Source organism: Mustela putorius, unplaced genomic scaffold, assembly GCF_011764305.1.
Source record: "Mustela putorius furo isolate JIRA1106 unplaced genomic scaffold, ASM1176430v1.1 tig00000127_pilon_pilon_pilon, whole genome shotgun sequence".
Classification (NCBI taxonomy): domain Eukaryota; kingdom Metazoa; phylum Chordata; class Mammalia; order Carnivora; family Mustelidae; genus Mustela; species Mustela putorius.
In genome coordinates, this window is record NW_025421288.1 from 14,958,536 (window position 1) to 14,982,777 (window position 24,242).

Below are 24,242 nucleotides of genomic sequence, written 5' to 3' on the forward strand. Positions count from 1 at the left end.
TCACAGGGTGGGAGGCGGGCAGCGCCCGGCCTGTCGTCGGCGAGAGGGCCTGCGGGAGAGGCCGGTGCTGCAGGACCCTGAACTGGGCTTCGGGCCACCTGCTGGGTGACCTTCGGAGAACATGGCAGGCGGCCCTCCCCCTCCGCCAGGGACAGCTCCGGGTCTGTGGGGGCACAGCTCCCGTGGAGCCGGACGCAGACCCCACCTGCGAGGGCGGGCTAGGCTCCGCGGCTCTCCTTACACGGGAAGGCACCAGCGCCCCGTCTTGAGAGCGAAGCCCGTCTTAGAGGCCCGGATGGCCGAATGAACTCCAGTTCAGGTAGGTGCCTCCCGCGGGTGTGGGCTGATGGATTTGGGGTCCCTGTTATTGGGTGGGAGACTCCTCAGGCCCACAACGTCCCCCCATCACCATGGAGCAGCTTAACCCCCTCGCCCAGTCCTCCAGCCAGAGCCCAAGGGGGCTTCCGAGTGGCCCGAGGATGGAGTCGGGGCCACAGCTGGGCCTTCCGGGCCCCTAGGGCAGGGCAGCTCTTCGTGGCCTCTAGCCCGCAACCGGCAGAAACCAGATTTTGTGGCTCGGTGGAAGCCTCCCCAGAGTTTTACTAAGTGAACACTGGATTGCACAGCTGAGCCCCAGGGAGGCCTTCAGTGCCCGGGGTCCAGGGGGTGGAGGTGGGGCGGGTGACAGCAGGAGGAAAGCCCGGCCGCTGCCTCGGGCACCCTCCCCATCCTGGTTCGGGAAGGCTGCGGGAGGGGGGTAGAGGCTGAGCGCCTCGGGCCAGGGGCACCTGGCCGGCGGCTCGGGGGCTCACACAACAAGGGGCGCCGTCGGGGCCGCCCTCGCCGGAGCGCGTGCCAGCACCTTCCTGCCCTAGGGCCCTGGTCCGGTGGGGAGCCCTCCCGGCGAGAGCTCCGGCCCGGCCCTTCCGTCGCTAACCCACACCCTCTGGGTGACCTGAGACTCCAGCCTTCCTGGGGTGACCTGGGACTCTGGCCCAGCGCACCCTGAGAGTCCAGGCCCCCCCACTCCCCCCGCAGCTTTTCTCCCAGGTTGGTGGGGGGGCCGGGACTCTGACTTCTAGAAGGGGTGGGCAGGGCTGGGAGGAGGACGGGGCAGAGGGCCTGGGGACAGGGGCTGGAATGGGGGGGAGGGGAGGGGAGGGGGAGGAAGGGGAGGGCTCAGTGTCTGGCCTGCTGCCTCCCTAGGGTCCGCACAGAGACTAGAGGTGAGGCAGGGGACAGGAGCATTTCCAGAAACAGCTCCGGGGTCTCTGGAGGGAGAGAGACCCCTCCCCGATTCCTCATGTCACACGGCTGCCCCTCTACCCCCTTGGCCGGGGCCACCAGAGACCCGCGGAATGCAGGTGCACCTGGCTTCAAGCGGCCCCTCAGTGGGACTTGGGGGTGGGGGACCGGGGTGCACACAGCTACCCAGATCCCCTGCTGCTGTCCTCGGGAGCACAGCTCCTCTGATAAGGAACCTGACGCTGGTCCAGGACACTGTGGCTCTGCCCCCAGAGCCAGGCCACAGGCCCAAATGTCAAAGCCAAACTCCCCTCAGCCTGTGTTAACTTAGGGTACCAGGGGCCCGGCCAGGTGGAGCCCTCCTGCCAGTGCCCAGGGACAGCTGGGAGTGGGGACCAAAGTCCGCGGCTGACCTCAGGAGTTGTGCTGAGAGCCCAGAGCTGGGGCGGGTAGACCAGCACGGGTTTCTCAGAAGAACTGCACGGAAGGGCTGGCCTGGGGAAGAGGGGGGGGTGTGATGCCTGAGATTCAGGACCCCTGGGAGGACTGGCGGTCAGGTGGGTCTGTGCTCCGTGGGGGGCGGGGGATGGGACTGTCCCCAGGAGGCTCCAGCCTCCCAGGGCCTGTGAGCTGCGACCTGGCTGCCTGCCGTAGACTGATGGGGACATCACCTGGCTCCTTCTGGGTTCTCTGGGCAAGGGTTGGGGGTAAAGTGGCGGGAGAGGGAGGGAGGAGGGAGTCTCGGGTCTGCCCCAGGGCAGGTGGGGGAGGCGGAGGGCCCCGGGGTGGGCAGGAAGGAGTGTTACTCACCTCTCCCTTCCCCTGCGCCCAGCAGGGCCTTTGGAGGGCTTGGAACTGGTTGGAGCAGAAGTAATGGGCTCTCGCCCGAGTGTTTGTCTTGAACAGGCTCCGTGTGGGCGGGGCGCTTCCTGGTCCCGAGTGTGGGAAATCTGCTCTCGGGGTCATATGACCAGCAGAACCCTGAACTCTAGAACCCCCGACAGGCTCTTCCTTCCCCAGAGTAGCCCCTCACTTAGCCTCTCAGTACACACTCTGCCCTTCCCCAGGGCCGGCTCCCAGCCCCAGGGAGATCCCAGGCTCCCGGCTAGCCCAAGCAGGCAGGCAGTTCTGCCCTGTTGAGGCTAATCCAGGCCCAGGAGGAATCAGGGGCGGGGTTAGGGGGTGACGCCTCCTCGGAGGCTTCAGGATAAGCGAAGACCGGCCGGGTGCGGGAGGAGCCTGCCAGGCCGAGGGGTGAGCCCAAGCTGGCAGCGTTTCGAAAGCGGAGAACCCCTGATGGAGTGAGAGCCAAGAGCTAGTTCTGGGGTGGTGGGGCCAGACGGCGGAGGCCCACTGGCTTGTGTCGCGTGCCACCATGTGCTGGGCTCTGTGCCAGGCGCTGGGGGTACTCAGCTCACAGGTGTGACTGCCCTGGTGTGGCTGGCACTATAGTGAGCCTGAGACCACCTACGTGTGCACACGCGTGCACCTGCACATATGTGTGAGCGTGCACGTGTATGAACGCACGTGTAAACGTGCACGCAGGCGTGTACAAGCGTGTGCACACACACGAGTGTGCATATGCGTGCATGTGCGTGTACACGGGTGTGTGTGGGTGTGTACAAGTGTGTGCATGTATGTGTGTATGCGTGAGGGGGCGGGTACCGCCCACGAGGTGTGGTGGGTAAATTACAGTGACCGGGAGTGGGTGGTCATGCCCGGCGTGCAACGGAGCCCCGCAGAGTCCTGAGCTTCCCTTGGGTCCTTCTGGAAGGAGCCTCTGGCCGGTGGGACCGAGGGGCGCAGGCCTGCTGCCGGCGGGGGGTGGGGGTGTTCTGCAGTCCCAGCAAGGGGAGGGGGCAGCAGAGGTGGGGGTGGGATGCGGCCCACCCCGGGGAGGAGGAGCTGACACGCTGTCCTGACAGACGGGGCAGGATGGCATTGCAGCTTGGGCCCCGGCAGCGGCATGTGGGGGCTTCTGGAGGGAGACCAGGGCCGGAGAGCGTGGTCTGGGGCTGTGGTCTGAGCTGGAGGTTTGATGAGGGGCGGGATGAGCCCACTTCAAACGTGGGTCGACGAGGGCCGACGGCGCTTCTTACCTGTATGACTGCCCGAGGCTCCCCTCGAGTGTCCCCTGGTCAGCGGTGCCCGCGGGGTTTTGGCCAGGACGGGAAGGACCGGCCCCCGCCCCGCAGGGTGCGGTCTCGGCGGCCGAGGTGCAGTTTCAGGCCTCGGCCGGCAGGGGCGCCCGCACGCCCGCAGCCGCGTCTGTGCGGTGGCCTCAGGCGGCCCGTCGGGCGTGGGGGAGGGCGCGGGACCTCAGCCTCCGCCCTGGGGTCAGAACCGCACAGGGGGCGCCCGGGCGGCTGCAGGCATCCGGCCTGGCCTCGGCCAGCCAGCTCCGTCCCAGAGCCCGCCTGCTTGAGGGTCTTAGAGGGCCGAGTCCCTTTCCCAGAGTCACATGAGGGGCCGGACTGGCAGGGCCCAAGGACTCTTCCGGAGCGGGTCTGTGAGCAGGCTTCGGGGAGGGCTGCGGGCAGGGGCTGGGCCTTGCCCAAGGCTGGGTCCCCGGAGTTCTGACTCACGCTGTGGGTGGGTTTGCGGGATCGAAGCATGGCCACGTTCCCCAGGGGCAGGCCGGGCTGGCTCATAGGGCCTTTTCCAAGTGATCCAGGAACCCCAGGGTCAGGTGGAAGGAAGGCAGAGGCCTGGGGTCCTGGGACCCAGGAGCACTCCCCTTGCACTTCCCGAGCTCTGTGCTGCTCCTGGCTGCAAGCTGGGACGCAGGGTCCCTCGTGGGCAGTGTGGGTCACTCCCTCCAGGGGCTCCAGCCAGCCAGCGGCCGTGACCAGGAAGGAGGAAGGCCCTCCTGGAAGCGTGTGAGCAGGCTGCGGCAGGGGCCCCTGGCGGGGTGGAGACCTGGGACCTCTAGTCGGATGCCGTCTGGGATGCTCGCGTCCCCTTCCTCCCACCGTGGTCTGGGGGACCAGAGCAGAGGAGGAGCCGGGGACCCTGTCTCGGGAAACTCCGACTCGGCATGAAACGCCTGTTGCCCCTGCTGTCTTGGGACTGAGGCGTTTCTGGGAAGTGGGGCTCTCCAGGTAAAAATGGGGACAGTCCCAGACAAACCCGGATGGCTGGTCACTCTCCCTTTATGGGTCCCTGGAGGCCAGACGCTGGAACTTGGGCCAGAGGAAGGGAGAAAGTTGCGGGGGTGGGGCCGGCAGCACGGGGATGGGAATGACAAGGTCACGGCCCCCCCCTCCAGCCCCCTCGAGGGACGCTGTGCCTCAACTTCTGCACTCAGGAAGGAACAACAGCTTCAAAGGAGGGGTGTCCATCCAGGGAGGCCAGAGGGGAAGTGGCCAGCAGCTGGTGGTCTGGCTTGGCAAGGACCTCCCAGGGGGAGTGGGAGGGCAGAAGGGCCGCCCGGACTCAGGAAGAGGCAGGCCTTGAACTTCTCAGGATAGCAGGGCTCAGGGAGAGCGGCCCCACACCTGATCGCCAGGCTGTGGCGGGGAAACCGAAGCAGGACACGTGGCCAGAATACGCCCCTCTTCCTGCCCTCCAGGCACTGGTCTCCCAATAGGCACATGCCCGGGGGCGCCTGGAAGTTCCCAAATGCGTCTTAGGTACCTGAACCTCCCCCAAGCAGCGCCTCCTCCTCTCCTGGCCCCTCAACCTCCAGCAGGAAGAGACGACACCATGTCTGACCACCCAATCCCACGTGCAGCGTCTTCTAGAACCCTTGTCCATTGGACCTCAATAGAGAATCCATCCAGAAAGGAGCAGGAAGGACTTCCAGAAAGCCAGAAGTCACAAGCCTACGCACTCCTTCCTACCCTGGTGATGCCCTTGGCCGCCATCCGGCCACGTCCCCCTGCTGGATGGCACTTTTAAGGCACCTGCCTATTTGGTGTCTGCTGGGGGCCGCCACAGAGACAACCCAAGCATGGAGAAGCCGCAGCTGCCCTTCTGTGCTCTGGGCTCCCTGGAAACTGGCTGAATGAGACTCTAGGGGACCTGGCGCCCCTCGCCCCAAGGCCTCTGGTCCCCTGCTCTGTTCCAGGGATGGCTGGCTCTTCCACATATTTTGGGGAAACTGAAGAAGAGGGAGCAACTGCCCCAGCACCTCACCCTGCCCCTTGCCCCCACGGGACTCGGCACAAATCCAAGCCCTGAAAGTCCTCCCTGGAGCCTGAGGCATCGGGCAGCCAGCCCTTCTGCAGGCCGGTGGCCCCAAACCTGCCCTGGTTTATTCACCTGTTTTGGACTCCACCCACCAGCCTGGAAGCCCCTGGAGGGGAGCCCCACCCCCACCCTGAGGTCCCAGGGAAACACTCCTGGCCTACATCCTGATTGGACGTTGGAGGAGGAGGGCCCGCTCAAGGTCACACTGCCAACAGGGGCCTGCCAGGCTACCAGAGCTAATGTCCAGCCCAAGGCGGTCACTTGCTCCACTACTTTCCATAAATCAGCATCCGGAGCATGAGGGAAAGGGGGCTCAGCAGGGGGCCCAGCAGCAGGCAGGTCTGCGCTCAGGGTGGAGCCCAGGAGTTATGCCCAGAGCTGGGCAGTCCCCCCACCGGGGCTGGCATCTCTGTGACTCGCCAGGTCTCGATAAGGGGCTTGTCCTCTCAAGACTGTATCCCCACCTGTGAAATGGACAAGATTGGTCTCTGCCGGTCTAGGAGGGTTAATGAGCTAATGCCTACGTAAGGTGCAGGTACAGGGCTGCCTGGCCCGGCCCGGGGAGGGTCCCGCCGGCAGCAGCCGGCTGCTGACCGGCGTCCAGCCTGGGGCCGGCTGAGGGCCCTACTGAGCGCTGCGTGTTTGATGGGTTGGGCTCCTGGGAGTCGTGGCCACCTGCATGGACTCTGGAGGTGTTGGTAGCGCTGTCCAGGCTGCCGAGTGTGTAAATGCTGTTCCACCCTGCCCGAAGGGTTATTAGGGAATGCACGTGATGGGGGGTGTCTGAATCCCCCCACCAGCCCATGTCCCTGCACTCAGAGCAAATGTCCACTTTAGATTACAGTGGCAGCTGGAGGGGCCGCTGGTGTCGGGGCTGTGCCTGCCCACCCCTCCAGGTCTGACGATAGGGAGGGTGCTGGCCACTGTGCCGGACACATGCGGACACGGCCCCCCGGGCCTCCTCAGGGGCCTTGAAGGGGAAGAAGCAGAGGGCCAGAGAGGTTAAGTGACTCGCCCATGGTCACATGGCCAGTACGGGACTGTTGCTCTGCCTGACTCTGAAGCCCCAAGCCCCTTGGCCAGGCAGTGCTCCTACCTTGCCCCCTGCCCCAATGCCCTTGCCATGTGAATGCTGCCGGGATGGAATGGCCAGAGGTAGAAGTGGGAATCTGGGCCCCCAACACCCGGGGTGGGGGGACTGTGGGCTGTGGCACACCCTCCGCCCCCACAGCAAAGGTCTGCTGCCTGCTCCCTCCCCCCGGCACTCCAGCTCCCCCGGTACCTTCCTACCTGATGCCTCCTGCCCTCTCTTTTGTCACGCCCCATAACCCAGGGGCCCAGCGCTCCCGGAGCCCGTCCTTCCGGGCCCCCAGCTCCTGCCCCGGCCTGGGGCCCCGTCATTTCCCGCCAGCCTGACTTCTGACAGTCCTCACGCCGCCTTCCGACCTGCTCACGGCACCTGCGTCCACCAACAAATCTCAGGACTCTGGACCCCAAGACAGGAGTCTCCAAGGCTCTTTGATGCCTTCAAGATGTCACCAGCTCCTGGAGCTGGAGTCCCCAGCCTCCCACGCCTGGCCACCCCTCGCCCCCAGGCCCTCCCCAGCAATCTGGTTCATTCTGGACTCACTCAGTACCAGCTGTGACCAGCTTGGCCACTTCCCTGCCTGGGACCTCTGCCCTTCCCAGGGTCCCCCTCCTCCTCCCAAACCTGGGGTGGGCTCTTATGAGGGCTCCTGCTGTACCCCACTTCCCACCATCCTGGCACAGACCGCCTGCGTGGCGGTGGAGGCTGTGGGAGGCTTGGGGGCAGACCCAGGCCTTCCCTGCTGGCTCACGGGGCTCCCTTCAGCTGCACGCTGATCTCGGGGGGCAGCCGGCCGAGCCCGTGGGGCACACTCTTCTCTTGGGGCTTGCTTTCCTGTCTGCTGCTCCCCCGGCCAGGCCCAGGCGCCCAGCACAGGGAAGGGGTTACGGTTCCTGGTTCAGTGGGCACAGTTGCAAGAAGCAGCTGAAGCCGGGTTGTTCTTGACGACCAGAGGCACCGTGGGAGAGTGTCTGCAGGGGGCCATTCAGGCCCCAAGACGGGCCCACCGGACTGGGGAGGACCACGCTGGACGCGGGGCTCTCGACGGTCTGGGGCTGTGACCAGCAGCACTAATGGAGGGAGGGGAGGCAGAGGGTGATGAGGGGCACAGGGCAGGAAGAGGAAGAGGAGCAAGGGGAGGGGGCGGAGCAGCTGCAGGGGAGGGCCGGGAGGGGCCGGTCCTCTCTGTGGTCTTAGGCTGGGGGCTACTCCCCTTCCTCTCCCTGGGCCCTGGTCCCCTACCCACCGGAGACAGGAGAAGTCATGCGTGCGTGTGAGAGTGGCAGCCCCCCTGCAAACACCTAGGGGTGATGGGTTTTTTTTTTTTTAAAGAGGCTCCCCCCCCCCCCCCCCCCCCCCGCGTAGCCCTGACCGGCCACATTGGGCAGCACCTCCTCCCCCATTTAGACTTGAGACTTGTGGCCTCGGAGAGCAAGACCCTTGCCCAAGTTCCCCCCAAGGTGAGGGACGAATGTGGGGGTCTAAGGACGGCTCTGGGGTCCCCCTAGGCTCTCCCAGTCCCCAGCCTGGGGGCAGGTGGGCTGGCTCCTGGATGCAATGCCATCTGTGGACACCAGGGGGCAGCAGGCACCCAGCTTTTCGCCTCAGGGCCTGCGGCTGGCCGCCTCGGGGCTCAGGGACTGTCCCCTCCGAGCCTTCAGCAGACCCCCAAACTATGCCCGAGCCATCGAGGGAGGCGGGAGACAGTCGTCCCTTCTGCTGAGGCCCTACTCTGTGTGGCCTGCAGGACACTGGGACGGGCTGGCCAGGGCTGGGACACGTCTACCTGCTGACCTCTGTCTCCACTGACCAGTGCTCACCTTTGACACCCAGCTGGGGGGAGGGGGTGGGGGAGTGCGGTGATGGACGAAGCGGGTTTGGCTCTCCTTCCCTGGCCCTGGCCGCCCCCAACTCGCTCTGGGGGCCGGCTAAGGGCTGTCACGGGAGCAGCTCACACACTGTTGTGCCCGGCACACGGCATGTCCTGCTCGCTCCCCTGAGGCCCAGGGGGCCCCCCACGCCCCGGGGCCCCGCGGGCATGTGGGCTCCTGTCTCTTGCCCTGCCCGGGGCGGGATGAGGGTGCACACGTGGGCCTCTGCGTCTCCTCCCTGGCGTTCAGGCTCTTCTAGGAACACGGTGTGGGTGTGTTGGGAGCGGGGTGGGAGCTGGTCCCCTGCAAGCCCTGTGGACAGCAGATGCTGACTCATGGGGTCCCCACTAGCTCGAGGAGACTGGGGGGGCACCAGCTCACCCACATTCATTTTTCCTGGTCTTTTTTTTTGGGAGAGTGAGCCTCTGAGTCCTGGGGACCTGCCTCCTCTGTGTCCTGTGGGCGCAGGGGAGGTGGGAGGCCTGGGGGGGCTCTGAGCTGGCCACAGGGTTGCATGCCTGCCCCCTACCCTGGAAACCCTCCCCAGCCCTGGAGGGTCTGTCTGAAGCCTAGGAGAGCCCATGGTCAAGGACCTCCTGGGACGGTCAGTGCTGGAACAGGAACGGTCCGGACCAGCGGGGAGGACAGGCAGAGTCTCAGCTTGAGAGTCTGAGGGGAAGGGGCCCCTGGCCCGTTGTGGGGACTGGGCTGCGGCGCCCTCACGTCCAGGGCTGTTCCCTGCTCCCTCCACGCCTCCCCCAGGGCCTGCCCAGCCCCTCCTGCTAATTCCCGGGGAGTGAGGACCCCCAGCCCGGCCCAGACAGGAGCACAAGGCGGCCCCTGTAATCCGAGCTTTGGATTCCCGTCGTGCGGCATGTGGACGCGTCACCGGAGGGAGGCCGGCACCTGCGGAGGACGTGCCTGGCAGCCGCCCCGAGAACAGCCCGTCCTGGGGGGGCTGGGGGCGGGGCGAGCCGAGCGCGGGAAGTCGGTGCGGGGAGGAAGGTTCTCGCTGCTCGGCGCTGGGCCCTGGGCCAAGTGCGCTAGGAAAGCGCCCCCTCCCGCCAGCCCCAGCTCAGAGCTGGGCCGGCGGCCTGGAGCTGGAGGCCCGCTAGTTAATCGGTAACTCTCCACTCTCCTCGGGGCCTCCAGGCCTCGTCTCCTGGAGGAGAAGGTGAGGCTCTGCGGGGCAGCCGTCTTCCCTTCCTGAGGGGTCTGGCCGGGCCTGGCCGGGCCCACTGTGCGGGGCTGCGGTGTGGGGGCCCAGGGCTGGCCCTGCCCGGGGCTGCGGGGGAGGGGTGGGGAGTGGATGGGGCCTTTGCCCTGGTGGGGTACCCAGTGGACAGGCCAAGATCTACACAGGAGAGGGCAGACTGGGCTGGGCAAGAGCTGGGTCCCCTCCCCGACGAGAGGTGCCTGCGGGGGCCGCCCTCCAGGGACAGGGCCCCAGGCCCGGCAGATGGTCAGCTCTGGCTCCAGGTTTGGGGGACTGAGGTTAACCCTGAGACTCGCTTTCTTTCCTCTCATGCTTTCGTGCTCATCGGCCCCTCGTGGAAGTCCAGTGCGGGGGCTCAGGGCCGGGGCGAGCCTCGGGTCTGCTGTCCCCGAGCATGGAGAGGTGGCTCAGCCTCTCTGAACCTCTGGCTCCCCACTTGCAAAACAGGCATCAAGAGGCCCGTAGGGGTTCTTGGAAGGGTTAAGCGAGGCAAGTTGCAAGTTGCTGAGCCCGGTGCAGGGCTGGCTTAAGGTGGCTGGTGCTGTCGGCCTGGGGAATGTCCCCCGGCGCTGCAGGGCAGTCCTGGAGGCCTGCAGACAGACGTCCCTTGCAGGGTCCCTGGGAGCATGCCAGGGGCAGCCCCCAGGCCCCAGGCTGCCCTCCCGGGCTTCCAGAAACAGCTCCAAGCGGCTCCCCAGAAGGAGGGAGCCCTGGGACCCCCGGCATGGAAGTCAGCCACCAGGCGGCAGCACGTGGCCGAGGACGGCGCTTTCTGCCCGCCCTGCTCTGCCACTCGCTTGGGCAAGAGCATCTCCCCATCGAGCCTCAGTTTCCTGGACTGCAAAAGGGTCCCACTCCCTCAGCACGGGTGGCACTGTCAGGGAAACAACCCAAGGCCCTGGGTTTTGTGGTTAGCTGCCTTAACCCCCGGGGGCTGAGCCAAGTTCTTCAATCTTCCCAGAATGGGCCCTGTCTCCCCATCCAGAAAATGACACCCCAAACAGGCCTGTGCCACGCAGGGGAGTCCGGTGGGCAGCGGTGGCGGCTGGAACTGACGAGCCCCCGCGTGTTAGTGGGCAATAAACATTCGCTCCTCACTCCCATCTTGGGCTGGTGGGCATGTAGAGGGAGCTTGTGGCTCTGCTCCCTGTGGCCATTCAGCGCTTCCGACACCCAGGGGGGGGTCTCTGTCCCCGGAGTCCCTCCCTGGACGGCCCCGCGGCCACCCCGTCTGGCTGGCAGAGTGGGGACGGGAGGGGCAGGATGGCTTGGCTGGTTTGGATGGGCCCGGGGCTGGAGGTGGTGGGTGCCCTTTGGCTCTCTTGTTCATGGCCAGCAGTGGTCCCGTGGCTCCCCAGGTCCCGAGGGGCTGGGAATGTGGTCTTTGTGCTGATCGGTCAGCTGGACAGGGTGGAGGTATGCTGGAGAAGCCGGCAGGGGGCCGGTGCTTCCCGCCCCCCCCAATCCCATGCAGGCAGGATTGGGTTGCTGGGGCATCCCAGGGGCCTGTCCTTGCTGGTCCCGCCCGGGGGCCAGCACCCCCTCTCTGGTTCTGCTGTCTGCAGCAACACAAGAGTACAAACATTTCCCTTTTGTTTCCTTTTTCTGCTTCGGATATATTTTTAATTACAAAAGTAGGGCTTGGCTATTGTACTCGGACAGATGTTTGCACGCCTGGGGGGCCCCTTGGGGTGGAGGCCTGGGCCTTCTCTCTGACTCCCAGCCCCCAGCTCTATCCCTGGCTTGGGGGGAAGGGACCCAGCTCCACTGTTGGGACCAGCAAGTCAGTAAGCCAACGGGTACCATGCTTCCCTAGATTCAGGGTCACATACTCAGAGAAGGTCCCCTCCCTGCCCTAACAAGTCCAGGAGGGGAGGTGTCCCTGTGGCCCTCAGAGAAAGAGAAGCAGAAAGCCCCGAGGGAAAGCAGGGAGAAAGCCAGGCAGTGGGAGGGGGTGAGTCAAACTCGCTCCCTCCCCCGCTGCGTGGCCCTGGTGGCTTCCCGGGCTCCCTCTGTCAGCTCCACCCCCTGCCTTCCCGGCAGGACAGGTGAGGCCCAGTGAGGAGGTGCAGGAGAGCCACCCGGGCAGCCCTTGGCCCAGTGAAGGGCGGCAGCTGTTGCCACACTGTGTGACACGAGGTGCGGGGCTGCCACTCTCAGTCCTTGGAGGTAGGACTCCATGTCACAATCCGTTACGCCTGTCCCTGGAGGGAGTGTTGGACCCACCCATCTGAGCTCAGCTGGTCCCCACGGAGGCGTCAGGGTGGGCACCAGAGGTAGTGGGAATGGCCCTCTAGGCCCAGCCCCCGCCAGGGACAGGGCTGGGGGAAGGTGGGGTCCCATGGGGGAATGGGGTGTTGCTGGAGCAGGCTTGCTCCTGCTCCTTTCCGAAGCAACTCCTGGCCTTAGGGAGCCGAGGCCAGGCAGGGGTTCATAGGACCAGGCTGTCCCTGCTGGGGAGGGGAGCTCAGGCTCCCCTGAGGCTCTGCAGCGGGGGCTGGGAGTGGGGTGGCATCGTTCCTCGAGGAAGGGAGCGGCCTGGAGGCCGAATCTGGGCTGGGGATGGGCTGCTTCCCCAGCCTGCCCTCCTGGACAGCTGGACTGAGGGCATCCGGACCTCTCGGGAAATCCTGGGGGCCACCTGGTTCCACATTTTGGGGTCACTGCGGCTGTGGCACTGGGGAAGCTGGCAAGACCTTGGCGCCAACACCACTGGGCTCCCCGGCCTCCTTTTCGCCCCAGGCCCGGTGACGTCAGCCTGGTGTGGGGGGCCACAGAGCTTGGGGGACCTTTCCCGGTTCCTCCTCACATTCCTGACGATACGAAATTGTAACATCTCCATGCTTGTGGGAAATGAGGAATGCAGCGCACAGACGGGAATAAAAACCCATCGTGAACCACCGCCTCGGTCCTGCCGTCAAGACCCCCGCACGCTGCCGCGCCCTCCTCGCCCGCCCCTGCGCCAGTGCCCACTCCCGTTGGCCTCCTCCCCTCTCCCTGACCCTCAGCTGCCCCGGACCCAGGATGCCTCCTCCAGGACACGTTTGCTCACTATCACACTGTCCCAGCCCTGGGGAGTCCTGCAACCCACCTGGCCCTGGCTGGGGTCTAGTCAGCCTTCTTTATCTCGCTGGGCTCATGGACTCACCTGGGACAGGGGCTCACGACAGCTCAGGGCTCTGCTGAACCCTCCAACAGGTGCCTGACCCTCCTGAACCCCCAGCCCAGGGCTGCTCTTAGCTTGGGGGGTGGTGCCGGTGGGGGGTGGTGGCTGGAGGCATTTCCTAGGCTCCCTGCCCCACTACAGGCTGGGCCAAATGGAAAGCTGCAGAATATAATACTCGCCCATGGCCTGGCCCCGCGGGGATGAGAGCCGCCCTGGGAGGACCTGGGGCTGGGCCAGGCCGGGCCTGTGGGGGAGAAGGGGTGTGGGTCCTGGCAGGTCCTGCCCGGTCCCCTGACAGCTGGAGTAGGGCTCTCTGGCTTGCATGTGCCATCATCCTCAGGGTGTGTTTTCTCCCAACAAACAGTATTTACCGGGCATGATGAGGGGGTGCTAGCCCTCGCAGGCGGCGGGACAGGTAGAAGTCCGGCTGCCTGCGGCTCAGCCCCAGTTCCCACCTGCGGGTGGGCTGTGTGATCGGGTGTATCTGCCCAGAGAACCAGTATTCTCAGTCAAGGCCCTACGCTGAGCAGGGCCAGGGCCAGGGCCACTCCCTGGAGAGGCCTCTAGTGCCCTGTCCAGTAGCCAACCCCCCCAGAAGAACAGCCTCCAGTCAGTGTGGACAATCAGACCTCGGGCCTTGTGCGGCAGAAGCCCAGAGAGCCGCACCGAAGCCTGAGAGGTGCCGGGCACCTGGTCCGCGGCGTGGTGGGTAGAGCCGGGATGGGCTCCGTCTGTTTCCTATCCACTGAGCAGGGCTGGGCAGGCCCCAAGAGCCCAGGACTCCAGGGGCCGAGGGCCGGCTCTCCAAGGTGTCTCGAGACTTCGCCCCAGCAGGGGCGGGGGGACAGTGGTTCGACGGCCTTAGGGCCAGCAGGTGTGTCAGGGCTCCAGGTGCGCGGAACCCCGCCAGGGACGCCAGCCCCGGGCGCCGCAGGCCGCGCGGGGGCAGCCGAAGACCCCGTCTCGCTCCAGCCGAGGACGGGATGCCCACGGCGGGTTCAAGCCCCGTCAACTGGCGCTGGAGGCCCAAAGGCGAGCGCGGGCGGCGGGGCCGGCGCCCCCGGGGGTCGAGTCGCAACCGGCCGGACGCCGGGCCCCGCCGCGCCGAGGAGGGCGCGCCGGCCGAGGGGGCGCCCGCGCCACCGCCGCCGCCGCCGCCTCGCAGCCCCCGCCAGCAGACAAAGGAGCCGGAGGGGGGGGCGGGGGGGGGGGGATGGGGCGAGGGGGCGGGGCGCCGCGGTGTCACGTTACCGCCCGCAGCGCCCTTTAACTCGGGCCCCGCCCCGCTCGCCGCCCCCCGCCCGCGGCCGCGCGCCCCGCGCCCCGCCAATCGGCCCGCGCGCCCCGCCCCGCCCTCGGGTGGGTGTGTGCACGCGGCCAATGGGCGGCGCGCGGGGGCCGGGCGGCCGGCGGGGCGGGGGCAGAGCGGCGCGGGCCAATCGCCGCGGTGTTGTTGAAACTGAAAATACTACATTATGCTAATCGCGGCGGGGCCCCCGCGGGGGGGCGAGTGCGACCCTCGCGTATAAAGGGGCGCGCGAGGGCTGGGCGTTCCACAGGCCAAGTGCTCTGCGCTCGGTAGGTGCCAACCAGGCCCGAACGAGCCGAGCGGGCGAGGACAGGCACCGAGGGGGCGCGGCCGCGGCCGGACGACACCGCGAGCGACACTCAGGAGCAGCCCAGGGCCCGACAGCCAGGTAGCCGCCGCGCCGCCCTCCCGCCGCGTCCCTGTGCCAATGCGGACTCCGAGCGCGCGGGGTCTCCCCTGCGCCCGGCCTCCGCCCTCCTCTCCTCTCCTCCTCCTCCTCCTCCTCTCCCCTCCTCTCCCGTGGCCCCGGCCCGCGCTGCCCGGGGCCAGGCTGGACGTGTGTCTCCGCAGCGCCTTGGCAATGGAGCGCCTTGTCGCCCGCCGCACCTTTCCCCTGTTCGCGCGCACCAGCGCCTGCCGCAGCCTCTTCGGGCCGGTGGACCACGAGGAGCTGAGCCGGGAGCTGCAGATCCGCCTGGCCGAGCTGAGTGCCGAGGACCAGCGCCGCTGGGACTACAACTTCCAGCAGGACGTGCCCCTGCGCGGCCCCGGACGTCTGCAGTGGACCGAGGTGGACAGCGACTCCGTGCCCGCCTTCTACCGCGAGACGGTGCAGGTGGGGCGCTGCCGCCTGCTCCTGGCGCCCCGGCCCCGCCCGGAGGGCGCAGGCGATAGCCCGCCCCCCGCGCCGCCGGCCGAGGAGCCCCTCGACGGCCTCGGGGAGGCGCCGGCGCCGCCGTCCGGCGGCCCGGTGGTGGCTCCCGCCCCGGCCCCAGCCGTGGCGCCGCAGGAGAGCGATGAGCAGGAGGCGGTCCCGCCGCCGCGCAGCCAGGAGCCCCTGGCCGAGCCGCTGCACTCAGGGATTTCGGGGCGCCCCGCGCCGGGCACTGCCGCTGCCGCCGGTGGCGCCGCCGCCGCCGCCAATGCTGCCGCCGCCGCCGGCGGGGCTGTTGCCACCACCGCTGCCGCGGGAGGCGCCGCGATCAAGAAGCTGCCCGGGCCTCTCATCTCCGGTGAGTCCCGCGCGGCCCCGCCCCGGCCCGGCCCGGCCCTGCTTTGTCCGGCCGGCCGGGCTCCCCCGGCCTCGGGGGCCTCACTTGGTCCCCGCCTCCTCCCGTGGCATTAAAGGGCCAGCAGCGCGCAGGGCGCGGCCGTGCCCGCACCCCGTCCCGCCCCGCTGTTGTGCTCCCGAGCGGCGGGCGCGGGAGGGACGGGGGAGCGCGCGCTCGGGCCCCCTGGGCGCGCGATCCCCGCTCTGGCCGCGGGAGCCCCTCCCCGGGCGCGGCGGGCGCGGCGGGCGCGGCGCGGAGGGGGTTAAGTGCGGCCGCAGCCCCGGGGGGCTTGGCCGCGGGACAAGGAGAAATGCTTACACAGCACATTGCGCGGGCGACGTAAACAAAGCTGACCCGCCGCGGACCTCGGCGCGGGCGGGGACGGCGCCCCCATCCCGGCCCCCTCTTGGGTTCCCCGGCCGACCCCGCCCTGACCGGCTGCGCGCGCTGTCGCCCGCAGATTTCTTCGCCAAGCGCAAGAGACCCGCGCCCGAGGCCAAGGCGTCGAACGAGGTTCCCGCGGGATGCGCCGCCCCTGGCGCCGCTCCAGCGGTCGGCTCGGCGGAGCAGACCCCGCGCAAGCGGCTGCGGTGAGGTGGGTACGGCCCCGCGCGCGCTGGGCGGGGAGGGGTCGCCCCGCGGGGTCCTCGCGGCCACTCTGTCTGTCTGTCTGTCTGCTGTCGCTGACCGCGCCTCTCTCCCGCAGCGTCGCGCGTAAAGAGCCCTGAGAGAGCCCGCGGGGCGGCGGACAGGACAGGAGCGCGGGGCCTCGGCTGGGACCGTCCATGTAGCAGCACCCGGCGGCAGCTGCCGTCGAGCAGCGTTCGGTTTCGTGTTTAAAATTTAAAAAAAAAAAAAAAAACTGTGCAATGTATTAATAACGTCTTTTATATCTAAATGTATTCTGCACGAGGAGTACACTGGTCCCAAGGTGTAAAGCTTTAAGAGTCATTTATATAAAATGTTTAATCTCTGCTGAAACTCAGTGCAAAAAAATGAAAAAAGAAAAAAAAAAGGAAAAAAGAAAAAAACATGTATATTTGTACAAAAAGTTTTTAAAGTTATACTAACTTATATTTTCTATTTATGTCGAGGCGTGGGCCGCTCTGCCACGCGGTAGCTCGGTTATTGGTTATGCCAAAGGCACCTCACCGCATCTGGTTATCGACAAATGTAAATTTATTTTTATAGCGGACTCTGGGGGGAGGGTCGCTCCCAAGCTGTAGCCGCCGGACATGCCCATCTAGCTAGCAGTTCTCTCCGCGCTTTCGCTGTCTCTCTTTATTATTATGATCATTTTAAACTTGAAGACAAATTTGTTAACATGGTTCCTGAGCCGTCTGCACCACTGCCCCGGCCCCTCGTCCGCCGGGTTCTAAATAAAGAGGCCGAAAAACGCTGCAAGTCAGCTCCGTGTGTGCGTGAACTGCCTCCAGCCTCCTTCTGGGGCACCCCTCGGAAGTTAGGGAGATAGGACAGTGGACACGGGGGCAGCCCAGCTTCTTTCTAGGCCACCGTCCCAATGTGACAGGGACTTTCTCCGGCTAGGGTAGGCCCACCACCACCTGCTGCAGGCCCCTAACTTAGGGATGAGCGGCCCCGCCCTCTCTGCCACCCCTTCCCCCCCGCCCCCCTCGTGCGGGGCTGTGCGCCGAACCTGGAGACTGGGGAGAGGGGGGCTCACTGCTTCCCTGCTCCAGGGAAGCCACCCACACTCCAGCCGCCCTGGGCTGATGCCCCACGGGGCTCAGGTGGGCACTTGCGGGGGGCTGGGCCAACGCCCCACCCCCGCCCCCACTCTGACTACTGCGTCGCCGTCGCAGGGCGCCTGGGGACCAGGGCTCTCAACTGTTCGAGCCTGGCACACGGTGGAGCCGCAATGGCTCCGGGGTTCCCAGCTTCGTGGGTCGGGGTCCACCGGGGTCGGGCCAGAAGAACTCCTGACGGGTTCTGGGCCTGTTCGCGCTCGCAATGGGGGAGGGGCAGCCCAAAGGCCTGCGAGGGAGGAGTGGGGAGGGGAGGCGCCTGGGGCCAGGTCGGGCTGGGGAGGGGTGGGCTCCGCCGAGGAGGAACTCAACTGGAAGTCGGATCCACCCGCGCGCACCCACCAGCCTTCTGGTTTCAAAGGACTCCCTTTCAGTGGAAAAGAGGAGGTCTATTTTATTTTATTTTTTATAGCTGACCTATAAACCTCTGCAAATTATGGCTTACAATGGAAAGGATGACGTGAGGTAGCCCAGACTGGCGGCGGGCAGTGTTTGTGCCGTGCCTTGGGCCAGGAGAAGCTGGGGAACGGGCGGCATATTTAAGTTAACCGTTTTGGGGCTGTAGGTGACACTGAGCGTCCCCACGGCTCAGGGACAAAGGCTGGGCTCAACCCTTAAGTCTGAAGATGCATCTGGCCTTGTCATTAACTTCACCTCCCCACCAAGCGCCTAAAAGGGCCTGGAAGAGGGACATGGGGCTGGACAGGTCACGGAGAAATGCCCCAGCAGGAGAGTCCGGGGGCGGGGGGCAGCCCCCTCCAGCTTGCTTTGAGTCTGATTACAAGCTGGGATTAGGCCTGCATAGACCTGACATCAGGCTTCAAGCCTCTCCTGTGGGGAGGGAACCTGCCCCACACCCCCCCTGGTGAGCACAGCCTGGTAGAGAGGACGGGTGGGGGTGGGGGGCTGCTAGGCCTGGCACCCAGCAGAGTCCCCTGCGCTTTCCCCAAAGCTCACAGTCCCCAAGCGCAACTGTGCCGGGGTGCGGCCCCCTGTCCCTCCCTGCCTCCTGCTGTCCACCGGACAGCTTTCTCCAAGCAGGGCGAGGGCTGCTTCCCGATGGAAAGGCGAGCGATGCTATCATTTCTAGAGATGGTGCCCCTGTCCCCCAGCAGGACCTGGGAGCAGATACCCAGAGGTTGCCCTCCGCAGGGAAAAAGCACTGGATTTGGAGTCACCTGTGTGACCCTGGGCCCACACACGGCCCCGACAAGCCCTTCTTTCCCTCGATGGCTCTCTGTTTCCTGCCTTTGGTGCCCGGTGGTCATCCTATGAGGATATTATGGACACGATGACATCTGGTGACCTCCAGCTCTCTCCTCACCCATGCTCATGTTGTAGGAAAGGGGCACGTGCCCTGCTGTCAGTATGGGCCCTTTCCTCTCCGGACCCCCAGGCCCTGCCCAAGCCCAGAGCACCTGGGAGCCAGCATGTGGGGCGTGTGTGCCCACAGTCAGGGGCTGGCCTCAGCTCCCCGGGGGACCCATGAGGGTGATGATGATGATAACAGCCACAGCCAGGACGACCGGTCTCGGGCCCTAACGGCACAGGCCGAGCGCAGTTCAGCGAGATCCCGTCCGTCCACACAGCCCTGCCACATGCCCCATCTGTCTGAGGAGGAAACTGAGGCACGGAGCCAGCTGTCAGAGGGCAGGTCACTGACCTCAGCAGGGCTGTATTGCACGAGCCTGTCCCTCGGAAGGCTCCCCGGGCCGCCGGCGGGGAGTGTGAGCTCACACGCACAGAGCGTGGGGGGCTGCGCCGGACACACACAGCAGGCGTGCGCAGACGTCAGGGGCTTGGGCGATGTGTCTTCCGCGGGCTCCCCCGGACGCGGACTGGGCACACGCCACACGCCGGGCCCTGAGCTGGGCTCTAGCTGCGGGGCAGCTGCCTGCGGGCCCGGCTGGGAAGACAGAACGAGCAGCCAGCCAGGCGGAGGCTGGGAACCGGGCAGCGCCCTGGGCAGTGGTGCGCAGGGGAGCAGCGGGAAGGGCGAGCGCCCTCTGCGCAGGGCGGGACGTCACGCGTGTCTGAGCTGGAGCGTCCGAATGAGGCTGGGGAGCGGGGCGAAGGGGCTGCTTGCGGGTCTCTTCTGGCTTCGTGGCCCTCACTGGCCCGGCCTGCTGCGGGGTGTTGGGCTCCCCACCCCCACACGCAGCTGAAACAGTAGTTCCCATAATGGTGCCTTTTGGGGGTGTGGCTGCCTGGCCTGCCCACTCCTTGTCCTTTTCCTCTGGTCTTCTGGACCCTCCTGGGTCTGAAGGCTGAGGTCACAGGTTGGATTTTATCTCTAGGCAGTGCGGAGCCCCTGGGCTGACAAGGGGCTGAGGCTGCTCGGTGGGGAGGGAGGCAAGGGTGACGAGGCGCTCCGGCGGCCGTCCGGGCAGAGGTCCCCGTCTGGCTACGATTCCAAGGGCCATTCTGGGCACGCGGGACAGGGCGGTGAACGAGAGGGACCCAGCTAGTCCCTGCTCCCAGGAGCTGTCTTTAGAGTGGGACGTGACAGGCTGAGACGTGCTGAGCGAGTGACAGCAGAGGTGGCGCTGTCACTGGTGAGCAAAGCTGGGCCCCTGTGTCAGGACTGAGGGTGGGGGGCTACTGTTTAAAGCAGGTCATGTCAGCCCCCCAGCAGGGGACGTCTGAATTGGACCTGAGGGCCACATGCCATGAGGATTAGCTGGGAGAGGAGTTCTGGGCAAAGGGCATGGCCAGTGCAAAGGCCCGGAGGTCAGGAGTGCTCATGGAGTAATGGGCCCGAGGGGCTGGGGTGCGAGGTGGGTCCAGAGAGCGGAGCTGGACTGGCAAGCAGGACTTGCAGGACCAGCAGGTAGGCTGGAGGGGGTGTGGGAACCCAGGAGGGGGATTTGGGGCTCCCCTAAGCACGAAGGTGGCTCCTTCTCAGAGCCAAGGAAGCCTTTACAGAGAACCGGAGAGCAGAGACAGGCCCCCTTTTTTGGACTTAAACTGTCATCCAGGCTCTTCCCTGCCCCAATTCCCTTCTCACCAGGCCTGTGGACCCCAGGATGCATGTTTAGTTCTGCCAAGGAGGCGTTAGGGCTCACAGGTGATGATGGGACGTTCAGACTTTCGGGGCCACTGGCCTTGTTGCCAGCCGGGACTCAGCTCGCCCTCACACCCAGGAGCACTGTTTCTTAAAAATGAATGTATACGCCATTATTAACTAAAATCAATATTTTACATAAGAGGTGTCTCTTGGCGGTGTCCTGTGGGTTCATACAGACACGTGATGACGCACGTCCACCACCACAGGGTCACACCGAGTGGAGTCCCCACCCTAAAGCCCTCTGCGCCCCGCCTGTTTGTCCCTCTGCCCCTCCAACCCTGACAACCCCCGACCTCTGTACTGTCTCCCTAGTTCTGCCTTTTCCAGAATGTTGTAGAGCTGGGGTCATGGCATGCGGTGGTCCCGCAGGGTCCCACCAGGCTGTACTTCCTGCGACAAGCAGGGCAGCCCAGCCGCAGCCCACGGGGCGGGGATGGGGGCGTGGCCACGGTGTGCAGGTGGCGTCCGCCGTGGAGATGTTTGTTATACGGCACCGGCCCACGGCGCTGACAGAGACAGCTTATTGGAAGATCCCAGCCCTCCATTTCAGGTCTGCAGGAGCGGCACAAGGGCCCGGTGGAGTTGTCGGGTTGTCCTGGATGCTGGACACATGTCCGGAGATTATCCAGAGACGCGATGGGCACCACATCTGGGGTCTGCCGGGAGCTGGCTCTGTACCGTCTCGTTGAAGGGCTGGAGGCCGGGCCTCGGAGCTCGGCAGGGCTCCCTGTCCCCTTGGGCTGTCTTCTATTCTGTACTGTTTGTGTGTTAAACCGTGTCTGGGAGTGACACGAGGCAGAGAGTGGCCGGGCAGAGGGCCTGAACGTGGGTGCGTGGCACATCGTGCATTTGCACGGCTGATGTGACAGAGACCCTGATTCTGCCTGCCTCGATGTGTGCGGGGGGCATGTGTTCCTGCCCCTGCGGGGGTGAGTCACCCTGAGCTTTCCTGGGGTAGCAGAACCGGTAACAAGCTTCTGAACAAATGAAACCCCACGTGGCCACCCACCTCTGTCCCCTACCACCCCATGGTGTGGCTGGGCTGTGCGGGGCTTGGGCTCTGGAAGCCAGGCTGATGTCCACAAGCCACGGCGTGGACCCAGCACGTCACTGATGGGCCTGAGGCATCGATGCGCCTCTGCAGAAGGCTTGGCGGCCGATGGTCCAGGTGTGGTTTTCTCCAGGCTGCCTTGGCCAGAGTCATGACCCCTTCCCACCGGCCCCCCACCGGCAACCACCGGTAGATGTGGGGGACAAAGCTTGGCCCCTTGCCTGGAGCACACGGCTCTGAGCGACCGCCCCAGGGTGCCCGGCGCCGCGGCTGAGAACTCTGTCTCACCCAACTTCCCCCCACCCCGCCCCTTCCCTCCCCCACAGGGGTGTTCCCGAACATCCCTGACGAAGCCTCCTGCACACGTGTGCATACATGTGCACACAGAGACACACACAGATGCACACAGACAGAAGAGGCACGTATATGGACACACACATGCATCTAGTAATTCTTTTTTTTTCTTTGACAAAGGAGGATAAACGTCCACTTTGGACCTCGGGACCAGATGCAAAGAGGGAACCGCGTGTGCACGGGCACGCCTGTGAGGGCCCCGCCGCCCTTCCCGGTGTATTTAAGCCCCGGAGCGAGTGTTTCGGGGTGCCAGAGCCACAGAGCACATCACTGAGAGACGCTCCCTGAAATACGAAATGGAAAGGCTGCGGCGGCCCGAGTAGCATGTGCTTTGATCTCAGCTTTTGTCTGGAAGCCCTTGAAGGGGGGGATCCTCTTTGGGCGGCTTCCACGCCAGGGAGCCCCGCAGCGTGACCGCCACTGTGCCCCCGACGCCTGGAGCGTGAAGTCAGGTGAGCACGGCATCCGGCCCCTGCTCTTCCATTGGCCTGAGGACACCTGTTCCCATGAGTTCTTGCCAAGTACAAGTGATCCGGCGCTCTGCGGCCTCTAACAACGGGTTTGTTGACACCTATGATGTTATGAGTCAGGAATTTGGGAAGTGCCGGCAGGTACTTGGGCTGTGCTTTCGGCATCAGCTGGGGCGTTACATCGGAGTCGGGGGGTCCGCTGCCCAGCAGGTTCACTCCCACACTTGGCCTTGTGGACCGGCCGTGGCAGTGGTGGGGTGGGGGGCTCGGTCCCTCTGCCCAGGGTTTCTCCGCGGGCCGCCTTGGGCTTCCTCACAGCGTGGCTGCTGGATCCGGAGTGGCAGCAGCTGACCCTGCCCAGCCTCCGTCGAGAGATGGCACCTCGGCTTCGTCCGGCTAAACCGGGGACGTCCCGAGATCGCCCGGGACCCACGGGCAGGCACCCCGTCCTGCTTTGCCCATTGAGCTTAAGGCCACGTTGGCCACCACGCCCCTCCTGGCATACCCGGCGCTGGTGGGCTGTGCCCAGCACAGGCCGGAGGTTTACTTCCGGACTCAGGAACCAACGATTACCTCGACTTGAAACAACCTTGGTTTCCTTTTGTGTGGATTTTCGGTCAGACACAGGCAGGCTGGCCACGGAGAGCTTCCTGGGTCTGAGCTGGCCGGCAGCGGAGCGGTGTTTTGCTCAGACATCAGAGCTGGTGCAGTCCAGGGGCGGAGCTGTGCGCGCAGGCGCGAGGCAGCAGGGACCCCTCCTCACCAAGACCACGGACCCGAACCCGCCACCGCACCTGAGAAGCCCTTCTGCGTCCTTTTACTGTGTGTGCGTGTGTTTATATACACGCGTGGGTGCCTATGAGTCACGCTCTGAATACATGGTCCTGTATTGTGTATATTAGGCACACATGTGCACACACACCGCGCATCACACACACACCCTGTATCACACACACCCCCTGTATCACACGCACATATCCCGTCTATCTCACACACACACTGTGTATCACACACATACCGTGCATCACACACACCCCCTGTATCATACGCACATGTCTCGTGTATCACACACACACACTGTGTATCACACACGTACCGTGCATCACACACGCATACCGTGTAACACACCTACACTGCATACATTGCACACACACACGTACCGTGTAACACACGCACACTGCACACGTCGTGCACACACGTACCGTGTAACACACGTACACTGCATACATTGCACACACACGTACCGTGTAACACACGTACACTGCATACGTTGCACAGCACACACACGTACCATGTAACACACGTACACTGCATACGTCGCACACACACGTACTGTGTAACACACGTACACCGCATACGTTGCACAGCACACACACGTACCGTGTAACACACGTACACCGCATACGTTGCACAGCACACACATGTACCGTGTAACACACGTACACTGCACACGTTGCACAGCACACACACTTTTACATGCTTTCTTCTCACTAACTCTGTAGCCCGCCTGGAGCTCACTGAACAGCGGTTACGGTGTCATCGCTCCTCCTCTAGAAGACGCTTGCGGGAGCCCGTCGGCACGGAGTCCGTGGAACGGCGCGGGCCGGGGCCTCTGTGTGCCGCGGCCCGCGCTGCGGGTCCTCAGCACTCCTCCCTCCAGCTGTGAACTTTTTTTTTTTCCCAGCTGGACCCTAGACCCTGTGTCCTCCCCCAGGGGAACCTTGCCTTGCCCCGGGAGCAGGCCTCGCACCCCCAGGTGCAGCCTGGACCTGCGGCACCGCGGCGGCCGCGCGCCCTTCCCTGCCTTCCCCGCGCCGCCCGCCGGCCTCGTCCTGGAAGAGCACTGTCGGCTTCCGGGGAGAGCCCCGAGCTTCGTCTGAAACGGACACAGATCCGTTGCCGACCTCAGGTCGTGCCAGGCTCCCCGAGGCCCCTCGCAGACGGCCGTCCGGTGATGGCCCACTGCAGACCGTCATCACGCCCGCGGGGCCTCCCGGCTTCCTGGCTGCTTCTGTGCGCGCCGCCCGCGGGGGACACCCGCGCGTGGAGGCCGTCCCAGGGTCGCCCTGGGGCCCCGGCAGGTCAGCCTGAGGCTGCTTTTTGAGAGTTCTTTGAGCCACTGACCCACTTCTGGTGACCACGATCGCATAAGCGTGGACGCGTCACTCAGATACACCG

The 24,242-nt window shown here is 65.4% G+C and overlaps 1 protein-coding gene and 1 long non-coding RNA gene across 2 annotated transcripts; both read left to right on the top strand.

Annotated features, from left to right (window-relative positions):
* The first annotated feature begins 46 nt into the window (after nucleotides 1–46).
* LOC123387900 lies at nucleotides 47–12,507 on the top strand. Its single transcript, XR_006602398.1, has 2 exons — nucleotides 47–319; nucleotides 6,770–12,507. It is a non-coding gene; the product is annotated as an uncharacterized LOC123387900 (long non-coding RNA).
* Nucleotides 12,508–14,183: 1,676 nt separating this feature from the next.
* Nucleotides 14,184–16,764, top strand: CDKN1C (cyclin dependent kinase inhibitor 1C). The gene is made up of 4 exons (XM_045066463.1): nucleotides 14,184–14,473; nucleotides 14,656–15,317; nucleotides 15,817–15,951; nucleotides 16,063–16,764. Exons 2-3 carry the CDS (start codon nucleotides 14,666–14,668, stop codon nucleotides 15,948–15,950), a joined length of 786 nt encoding a protein of 261 aa, XP_044922398.1. The 5' UTR covers nucleotides 14,184–14,473; nucleotides 14,656–14,665; the 3' UTR covers nucleotide 15,951; nucleotides 16,063–16,764.
* The last annotated feature ends 7,478 nt before the right edge of the window (nucleotides 16,765–24,242 follow it).